Raw genomic sequence first — 10793 nt, forward strand, 5'->3', positions numbered from 1 at the left:
CACAACCAACCAATCATTGATGAGATGCTCAGGCGCGAATACAACCCCTTTCATTGAACACGATCTCATCACTGAAATTCATCTCAGTACCTGCAGGACTTGTGCTTATAGTAACGTGCAGGGTGCTGGTATTGACATGCACAATATACAGGGGACATAATATAGAGTGTACACAGAGTGTAGGCAGGTATAGGAGACTATAGGTCACATGTTCCTGACCTCTGAATGCTGAGCTCACTGTTTGCTTGGACTTAGAACCTCAGACCTGACAACACATCAGGACGAGTATAAAGCAATGTGATCTATGAGCCTGGTGATACCGGAGAGGAGGTAAGAATGGAAGACGAAAGAGTGGGGGAGATGAGGGGGACAAGGGCTGGATATTGGGGATAATCCTGTATTAAAGGAATTAGGGGGGTCATAGATGAGGGGAGATGTTATCATACACTTATGCATTTATCTATTCTAATTTTTGTATAACCTACATTTCCAATGTACTTTACTCTGTAGCTTCTGTGAATAATAACAGTTGCAGTTTAACAGCCCTGCGCTGGATTCAGTAACAACTACTCTGAACAACAGTCATTTTTGCTTTTCTATGTCGTTTAATTTGTAAATACAGATCCCCCTTTTATACATTATTATTACTCATCTCTCTTTATAGGTGATACTGTAATGTGACAGTTTCCTTCCAATAATTCCATTGTGTTTTACTACATATTTTTCACAGGTAATCGTATTTCTGAAGCTGCGAGGACCCAATTGTTTGTGAGGTATGTAAATACCGAAATGTGCACTGTTGCCTATGTGTAGAACTGGGAACTGAGTATTAAGTCAGCTTCAGGGAATATTCATTCAACGTGTACTTTATTTTGATCAATTATCTAAAGAGACAGTAAACATGAACTTAAAATATTTAATTTAAATCCCCTATACCTTAAAGGTTCCAACTTACACCTGTCAGGAGCCATTCCAAAGAGACCTAGGGGTATATTTACTAAACTACTGGTTTGAAAAAGTGAAGATGTTGCCTATAGCAACCAATCAGGTTCTAGCTATCATTTTGTAGATTGCAATAAATAAATGACAGCTAGAATCTGATTGGATGCTATAGGCAACATCTCCATTTTTTCAAACCAGCAGTTTAGTAAATCTAGTTTCCCCACTAACTGTCCATTGTTCATATACCTGCTCACAATCCCAATTTTTGCCTTTCAATCATAATATTGACACCCAAAGGGGCAGTGTCCTAGCAGATATGGGTTGTGGTACTGCCCGGTATGGGTGTGGTTTGGCCTGATCGAGATAAGATGTTGACCTCTCAAGCCAGGGTTTGGGTGGGTTGGAGGCGTGGTCTAATTTGTCCCAATTTTTGTCCACGTGCTTTCCAGCTGATTGTCTTTACTGCTGGCCCCTCTTTAGGCCTAAAGACCCCAGAGAGGCAGCCGGTGTTGAAGGACGACTTCATGGAGTAAATAGCTGATGGCTTATGTAATAAAGCAGAGCCCTCTGCTCTGTTGACTAGACATTAATTAATCCAATTTAATAATAATCTCCCCTTTAAAGGGGTCATACATGACATTTACAGAAGCCATAGAAGTTTGGGTACACCTTAAATTATTGTTATTAATTCTGGTTACATTAAGTCCAGCAATATTTTAGGGCAGGGTGCCAAAAGTTCCTATATTCTGTATCAGGGCTTAACAGTATCAGCCGTTCTGATCCCAGAATGCACTGGTGATGTACAGCTTTGAACATTTAAGGTCTCGTAGATGGCATATAAATTATTAATTTTTAAGGCTGGCACTTTTTAAACTAAAGGAAAATAAATACTAGTTTCTGAGAAAAAAACAAAAACAAAATTGTAGATGTAAAATAAATGACATCTTATATCTACAAACATGGTGGTTCAATGGTTACAGGGGCGGACCTAGATTTTTTTTTCTTAATGGGGGGGGGATTTATGCCCCATCCCCTTTTCTTTGTCCGTCGCACAATATATTCTTGTCCCATGTCGGCACAGACAAGGCAGCGGGATGCTGCCTGGCCGCTATGATTGTGCTTAAAAAGTCTTATTAATACTGCACAGCACCTTGATCCTTCTTACAAATAAAGGCATACTTGCCAACTCTCCCGGAATGTCCGGGAGACTCACGAAATTTGGATCAGTCTCCCGGACTCCTGGGAGAGCTGGCAAATCTCCCAAATCCCGCTACTGCCATCACAAAATGATGCGACTCGCGGTGAATCAAGTCATTAAGGGCCCCGCCCCCAGAGATAAAACATAATTTTCCTCGCGGGGGTGCGGTCAAAATGACACGCTCGCCCCGAGTCCCGCCACGCCCCCTCCCGGAAAGAACTTGCCCAAAGTAGGCAAGTATGAATAAAGACACTTTGTATCACCTTTAGGGCCCAGTTCCCGTCGCGAGTGAGAAGGCGCGATCACTGTTAACGAGCACACTCAGGGCGCTGTAGGCAGAATACAGCCACAAAGCAACGTGAACTTATTGGATATACAACAGCCCGGGTGCCACCAAGTGTACAAATGAGCAGTTTATCTGTACATGACTTCAACAAGCTGACGCTGGTGTTTCACAGCAAACCTGACAGTTGTGATAAAGACACTTAAGTAGAAATATGACCATAAAATAAAACTGCTGAGCTAGGCGAGAACTTTGTACTGATAAAGTAAAAAAAAAATTAAAATGTTCTGTTGGTTTAAAAGATCGCTATCATTGGGTTGAGCTTCCGGTAAATACTGCCGATTTGCAAAACACAGGAGTTTTAGATGCTTTTTTTTACAAAGAAAAAAGTTGCTAAGATTTTCTTAATAAATTGCACATTTCTATAATTTCGGATTATTTTTTTTACATTGATCTTATGTTCTAAAAATGTAGCTATTTGGCACATACAGTGCCCTGTGCTCAATGTATTTTATACGCACAGATACCATTTTTATCTAACAACTGAGTCCTAGGGGTAAATGTATCAAGCTGAGAGATTCCGGCGGGTTTGAAAAGTGGAGATGTTGCCTATAGCAACCATTTAGATTCTAGTTATCATTTATTTAGTACATTCTACACAATCATAGCTAGAATCTGATTGGTTGCTATAGGCAACCTCTCCAGTTTTCAAACCCACCGGAATCTCCCAGCTTGATACATTTACCCCCAGAACTCTTTCATTTCATTACAGTAATACTCACTACTTTATCTTGAATCTAGATAGTAATAAGCCTCAGAATCTAGTACTTATTGGTATGGGGACAAGAAAAAATATTAGGGGGCCTATTTATGAAAAAACAACGGCTTTCCCATGTACCGCTGCTTTTCTCCTATCGCATCATGAAAATCTCGCATCTGCTACATGAAAAAACAGTCAGTATTTAACTTATGTGCAAAACAGAAAACTAATTTGCACCCCTTGCATTGTACCATGGTTTTGTCCAAGAGACTGAAATAAGAAGTTTGTTAAGTTAAGATCCTTAATGAATCAGGCCCCAGGAACCTTGAATTAAATGCATTTTGCAACTTTCAATTGCACTTTAGTGGAAAAGTACACTTGTAGGCATACTCCAAATACTCAAAAATGCCATATATCATAAAAATAGTCTCAATTTCCCCTCACCTGTATGATTCATTTCAACATCTAAGCATTGCATATATATATATATATATATATATACAAGCTAACCCGTGCATGATACTCATGCATTCTAGTGAAATCAAGCTACTTAAGGTGTTAAAAAGGTTCTTGTCATGCATTTGGGCCTAGCCCATGCTTCCTCAGGGGAAGAGCGTTACTTCCCGACACAAGCGCAATTTTTTAACGTGGTTTTGTCCACATGTCACACCTCATCATTTTTCTCCATCACCTCATCCTTCATCTTCATCGCCACATCCTTCATCAAGCTACTTAAGGTGTTAAAAACTCTCCACTGTCACCCCCGGCAACCACCAACCACTCCCAACTGTCACTTCTCCTTCAAGAAATATATAGGTCAGTGTATAACTCTGCCCAGCAGGTGGCGCTGCAGCTTGTTTTTTTTTTTTTTCACACACGCCACTAGGCATTTATATAGTAGATATATATAGAGATATATATATAATGTGATAAGGTATGTAAGTAAGTAATGGTGGAATTCAACGTGTAAAATTCCCATTTAATTCTCTGCTAAACCTTTTACGCTTAGGGGTAGATTTATCAATCCTCCTAAAAGAGGAAAAGTGGAAGTGTTGCCCATAGCAACCATTCAGGTTCTACCTAATATTCTTTTTAGAATGTACTAGCTTAATAGCTAAAATGTGATTGGTTGCTATAGGCAACACCTCTACTCTTCCTTTTCAGAAGGTTCAATAAATCTACCACTCAGAATCCGCCTATGCTTTACACCATTGTTTTCACAACTTCTTAGTAATAGTCTTGTCTGCTTGATACTGCCTTCCAGTCTGACTTGAACCTTGTGTATACAAAAATCTTGCAACATCTGTGAATTAGTTGGAATTATAAGTATTATTTATATACAAATGTTTAATACTAGACATTGGATACTGGGTCTGAGCACAATATCAAACATAACACCATTAACCCTTTGCCTAGGAGCTTCTGCAGAGACAAGACCATGAATCCAACACAAGTTTTAGCCATATCTCTCCTTCTGCTGCTCATCAGCACAGGTCAGTACCTTCCATATTGTTACTGTGCGCTGAATATAATGCAATGATTCTACCAAGGTCAGACTCCGGTATGACTTACTGGACGGTCAGCGGAAGTTTCCGAGGTCCCTTTGGTTTTGCACTGTAATATAGTTATAATATAAATGCTAAGTATTACAAAGTTTTTATTTTTTATTTTTTATTATTATCTATTTTGATCCTTCCCCCAGATAAAAGAACAGTTGTGAATCCCATTTCCAAATAAATAATATAAATATATTAATAAATTTATATATAATAATAAATAATAAAGTGGCTAGGTTAGATACACTTATTTATTACCATTTGTATAGTGCCACCATATAACGTAGCAATGTAAAGAGGTCATTCACATCAGTTCCTGTCCCATTGGCGCTTACACTCTATATTCCCTACCACACAGACACACAAAGACCCCTTATCAGAAGACAGTTAACCTACTAGTATGTCTTTGGAGTGTGGGAGGGAACCGGAACACCCGGAGGACACCCAGGCAACCACGGGGAGAACATACAAACTCCATGCAGATAGGTCTATGGCTAGAATTTAACCCATGGCCCCAGTTTTGTGAGGCAGCAATGCTATCCACTGTGCCAATTTGCTGTCCAAATAGCCTACCAATATGTTTTTGGAACATATAGGAGGAAAACCAGAGCGCCCATAGAAAACCCACACAAAAAAACACTGTGGGCCTGATTCATTAAGGAAAGTAAGGCAAAAAATGAGCGCGTTTTCTCCTGGACAAAACCATGTTACAATGCAAGAGGTGCAAATTAGTTTATTATTTTGCACATAAGGAAAATACTGGTTGTTTTTTCATGTAGCGCAGCTATACTTGATAGCTTTATGTTTACAATGACATTTGAAGTTGTTCTAGGACATACCCCAATTATAATTTTTTCCCCACATTTTAAATTTAGCTCTCCCTCCAATGCAACATGGCTTTGCCCAGGTGAAAAGTTACTCTTTTTTTTTGCTTTACTTTCCTTAATGAATCAGGCCCTGTGTATCCAAACAGGTCCATCTAACAGAATGGATTTAACAGAGCCTGTCTACAATTACTTATTTGGGAGACATCTAAACCAAGAGAGACCAAAGCATAAGTGTGTTAAGGAGGATTACAGACAGCTGGAAAAATAAGGTGCAGTACCCTGTTTGACCAACAGGTGGTGCAAGCCTCTATATTCACTCCATTATATGTACAATGTAATCCGTAGATTTACTAGATCAAGATTCCTGTATGCTGCACTTATCTGTAGATTGTATGTACATCATGCTAGGCAAACAGTATACAAAAAACTTGATGTAGCATTTATAGAAACTGTGGCACCCCTTAAAAAATCTTTTCTTTTTGGAATCATACTTCTGAAATCCTGAGGTTTCCCCTGCAAGGTGGGTGTCCAACCTTGTCCATCCATCTCCACAAACAGCAGAAAGTTGAGTGCCAGAACCATGGATAAGTCACAGCAACGGTGGCTGAATGGGACTATCTCCTTCCCATTAGTTTCTAGTCTTGGTACAGAGATGAATAGACTTACCATGTTTTGGTGAGATTAATTAATTGAGCTATGCTTGATCATCTCTAGGAAAGAGGGTTCACTGATTACTTACAGAGATTTTCGGCAATTTTACGTAACAGTTTCGAGGCAAGAAAATTATGTATTGTCAATTACTTGGGAAGCTCATTAATGGCATTAGTGAATACAAGTTAATTGATGCTGTGGGGTAAATTTATCAAGCTGCGAGTTTCCGGCATTTTTGAAAAGTGTACATGTTGCCTATAGCAACCAATCAGATTCTAGCTGTCATTTTGTAGAATGTACTAAATAAATTGTAACTAGAATCTAATTTGTTGCTATAGGCAACATCTCCACTTTTCAAACCCGCCGGAAACTTGCAGCTTGATAAATTAACCCCTGTATCCTTGTTGATAGCTAAATGTAAGACAACCATAATGGATGTGTTGGAGGTAGTTCATAAATTGAAAACATTTGAATCCAGTGCACAGAGCAGTTCTGTGTTGTGTCCAAGGCAAGCACAAGTACAAGAGCTCACTCGGCTGATAGGCAGGTCCTTTGGGAAATCACATAGACAAGCTAGAGACAGAAGACAAAATATTTAGTAAGTTGTTGGAGGGCATGTACAAGCCTGTAAGTTAAAGTTGCTCGAGGGTGAACTATGCCTTCAATACTGTAATAAACCCTATTAAACTATATATTTGTTTACATGGACACGATTTTAGTATTTCTCATGAGCTGTTTCTGTCTCCAGGCATTGAGAGTTACAGGATACACAAGCGGGAGTCTCCCACATACGTGGCTCAGGCCCAGGATCTACTGACATCAGCCTGGGAAAATGTCAGCACGAAAACACAAGAACTGACTGAAAAGGTCAGAATCCCAGAAGTGGAGGACAAAATAAAGTAAGTGCCTAACAGGAATAAGAACGATTGGCTAAATATAACTGCCTAACAGGAATAAGAACGATTGGCTAAATATAACCAAGACTCTTTTGGGTATATTTACTAAACTGCGAGTAAATCTAGCCCTTTATGTCTCTATAAATGAAACTTTATTTTTTATGATGACCTTGCATTTACGCAAATGATTAAAGAAAGTGTTGAGATGAAGCTATCAGCCACAGATCACAAAAAAATGAAAGAAAAACTTATAGGGCCTGAGTCATTAAGGAGAGCAAAGCATAAAAAAGGAGTAACTTTGCACCTGGGCAAAACCATGTTGCATTGGAGGGGGAGGTAAATGTAAAATGTGGGGACAGATTTATAGTTGGGGTAGGGCATGTCCTAGATCAACTTTAAATTTAAGTTTAAAAATAAAGCTATTACGGTAAGTATTTGTGTGCTACATGAAAAAACAGCCAGTATTTAAATTATGTGCAAAATAATAAACTCATTTGCACCCCTTGCATTGTAACATGGTTTGTCCAGGATCAAACTTACTCCTTTTTTTTTTTTTCTTCCCTCTCCTTAATGACTCAGGCCCATAATGAGGACATTCCAATGGAGTTTGTGCTATGTGGCTGGCAATGTGTTTGTACAATAAAGGTGTCATTATCAGTACTTTTTTCTGTATACATAAGCAACAACATAGTGCGTTAAGTACTTTTACTAAGTTTATATTGTACCATAGTTGTCAGAGCCTTGGATGTCATAGCCTTGGTTGCATAGCATGTAGAAAGGAGGTTTTGCCATGCTGAAAAGGGTGCGGTATAAATATTTTGAAGGTATAGCTAAAAAACTCTGTACTCAGGAAGCAAAAATACCTAGTTCCATCTCTGAAGTGCCTCTCCTACCATGTCTCAGACCATGGCAGGGCACAGGTAGAATCAGTGGATCCCTCAGTGTAAGAGGCAGGGGTCTCCTCTAGATGTAGAGGTGCAGTTTGAAGAACTCTGACAACCTGAGCACTCCCCTGGGTCACAGATTAGGGGCTCCCAGCCAATCGGCCGATAGCAGCTCTGTTTCCTCTCCTTCACTGAACTACATCAGCGGAATTCAGTGCAGCACGAGAAAGTGAACGCTATCGACCTGTTTTATTACAGGCTGATAGTGTCCAGGTTACTGTTTTGCATTGACCTTTGATTGGCTGTTGCCTATATGAGGAAGAGAAATCCAGGGAAAGGACTTTGTATTGCACAATAACCTAAGGGAATTGGCTCTATATTGCAAATGTACCTACTAACTATTTTTATTAATTAATTGTAATTAGAGCATAATATAACTAGAGATGCTCGGAACTTAGGGGAGTAAGCTTGCGAGCAGGCTCGGTACTTTTGTGTGTCCTCGGATCTGAATCAAGGCAAAACATCATTGTTGCGTTGTCGGATCTCGTGGGTTTTGGATTCCAAAAGTACCTCCCCACGAGGTCCAGCGCCATTCCTCACACAGAAACAGGGGTAGCAGTATTCTTGTCACTCTCCAGTCTCCAGTGACATCGTTCAGTGCCATTGCTCATACAGAAACGAGGGGTAGCAGTGTTCTTGTCACTCTCCAGTCTCCAGTGACATTGCTCAGTGACATTGCTCACACAGAAACAGGGGTAGCAGTGTTCTTGTCACTCTCCAGTCTCCAGTGACATTGCTCAGTGCCATTGCTCATACAGAAACAGGAGGGGTAGCGGTGTTCTTGTCACTCTCCAGTGACATTGCTCAGTGACATTGCTCACACAGAAACAGGGGTAGCACTGTTCTTGTCACTCTCCATTGACGTTGCTCAGTGCCATTGCTCATACAGAAACAGGAGAGGTAGCAGTGTTCTTGTCACTTGACAAAAATTGATTGGAAATGACTGGAAATGAATGTTATTGAGGCTAATAATAATGTAGGAATAAAAAAAGAGCCAATTATGTGATTTTAGCAAAAAATAGGGATTTTAGTAAAAAACAATAGGGATCCAAAACCAAAAAATGCGAGGGTGGTTTTGCCAAAACCAAAACACAAAGTTAATCCAGATCCAAATCCAAAAACACGGGGGTTGATGAACACCTCTACATATAACCTGGTTCCTATCGGCATTATCTACAGTATGCAGGGAATGCCACGGAGGGAGGTAAGTTCCTTGTTCCAGAATTAGACATCTGTCATTGGTGTCCCCATTAATCAGGTCACATTATTGCAGGATGTGGACATCCACAGTTTGACCATTTTTTATTCCATTTCTTTTATATTACATTAGATATCAGTGTTGCAGAGTTTTACAGACTGGCACAAAGTAACTTCTCATAGATGCACTTTCGGAAACTATTACATTATTATGCATTAGATATTACTTTCACGCTAAGTAGACTATTAAATGTGTGCGCTGCGATCAGCTGTTTGTAAGTATAACATAAACACCAGCGGACTAGGTATAACTGGTCTCGTACTTCTGTTCACAGGGAGGTTTATGAGACGATTTCAGGAAGTGTGAAGACCTACACCACCATTTTGTATGACCAGGCTTACCACTGGTGGAACGGCAATTGAGGAGCCGCAGAACTACGATTTTATCATTACAGATAATATGCAAGAGAGAAGCTAATACATTTCTGAATAATACAACCAAGGCTATTCCTCCCGTGAGGAGAGGTGAGAATCTTGTCTCAGATGCACTATCCTAAGAGACTAAGGGCTAGATTTACTAAACTGCGGCTTTGAAAAAGTGGAGATGTTGCTTATAGCAACCAATCAGATTCTAGCTGTCATTTATTTAGTACATTCTACAAAATGACAGCTAGAATCTGATTGGTTGCTATAGGCAACATCTCCACTTTTTAAACCTGCAGTTTAGTAAATATACCCCTAGGTCCTCACCTTCTGACCCCCAACATTCCTTTCTCTATCTCCCCCTTTGTTCCCATCACTGTCCGCTCACTGCAGAGTGGGGGGTTAGGTACAGCAGGAGAGGAAGGAACGACCCCCAATTACAACCCATTATTTTTCAAAGATTTACATAATTCCTGCAAATGTAACCTGTTGGTTAATCATGACAAAAAAAATAAAGAAATTTTTGGAAGAAAAATGTACCTATTATTTTTATTTGTTGTGAGATAGCTTATAGACAATATGACATTTCATAATATAGATTGGTAAGATTAGAAGGTATAGGGAGTCCAGCTAGCATTAACATAAGTGAAAATATTTAAAAATGCTGGCTCAGTGGTTAACACTTCTGCCTCGCAGCACTGGGGTCATGAGTTCAATTCCTGACCATGGCCTTATCTGTGAGGAGATTGTATGTTCTCCCCGTGTTTGCGTGGGTTTCCTCCAGGTGCTCCGGTTTCCTCCCACACTCCAATAACATACTGGTAGGTTAATTTTCTGCTAACAAATTGACCCTAGTCTGTTTCTGTGTGTGTATGTGTGTGTGTTAGGGAATTTAGACTGTAAGCTCCAATGGGGCAGGGACTGATGTGAGTGAGCTCTCTGTACAGCGCTGCGGAATTAGTGGCGCTATATAAATAAATGGTGATGATGATGATGAATTCTGCTTTGGTGAATTATACTTCAAGCTGCACTACCACTTAGAGAGAATATTTTACTTACGTGAACCCCCTGCTACGTGCAGCTGAAGTTTCGAATGCCACTTGACACTTTAAAATG

At 39.8% G+C, this 10793-nt stretch overlaps 1 protein-coding gene across 1 annotated transcript; it reads left to right on the forward strand.

Moving 5' to 3' along the window:
* The first annotated feature begins 306 nt into the window (after positions 1-306).
* On the forward strand, positions 307-10212 carry APOC2 (apolipoprotein C2). Its single transcript, XM_075189788.1, has 5 exons — positions 307-330; positions 731-773; positions 4600-4676; positions 6966-7116; positions 9590-10212. Exons 3-5 carry the CDS (start codon positions 4622-4624, stop codon positions 9675-9677), a joined length of 294 nt encoding a protein of 97 aa, XP_075045889.1. The 5' UTR covers positions 307-330; positions 731-773; positions 4600-4621; the 3' UTR covers positions 9678-10212.
* The last annotated feature ends 581 nt before the right edge of the window (positions 10213-10793 follow it).

The sequence above is a fragment of the Mixophyes fleayi genome, chromosome 11 (genome assembly GCF_038048845.1).
Source record: "Mixophyes fleayi isolate aMixFle1 chromosome 11, aMixFle1.hap1, whole genome shotgun sequence".
In the NCBI taxonomy this organism is placed as follows: Eukaryota; Metazoa; Chordata; class Amphibia; order Anura; family Limnodynastidae; genus Mixophyes; species Mixophyes fleayi.

Bases quoted from the DNA above. Each gene is read 5' to 3' on its own strand.
- APOC2 (XM_075189788.1), top strand. From the start codon at position 4,622: ATGAATCCAACACAAGTTTTAGCCATATCTCTCCTTCTGCTGCTCATC. The intron at 4,677-6,965 runs GTCAGTACCTTC...TTCTGTCTCCAG, and splicing joins TCTGCTGCTCATCAGCACAG to GCATTGAGAGTTACAGGATA. The intron at 7,117-9,589 runs GTAAGTGCCTAA...TTCTGTTCACAG, and splicing joins GAAGTGGAGGACAAAATAAA to GGAGGTTTATGAGACGATTT.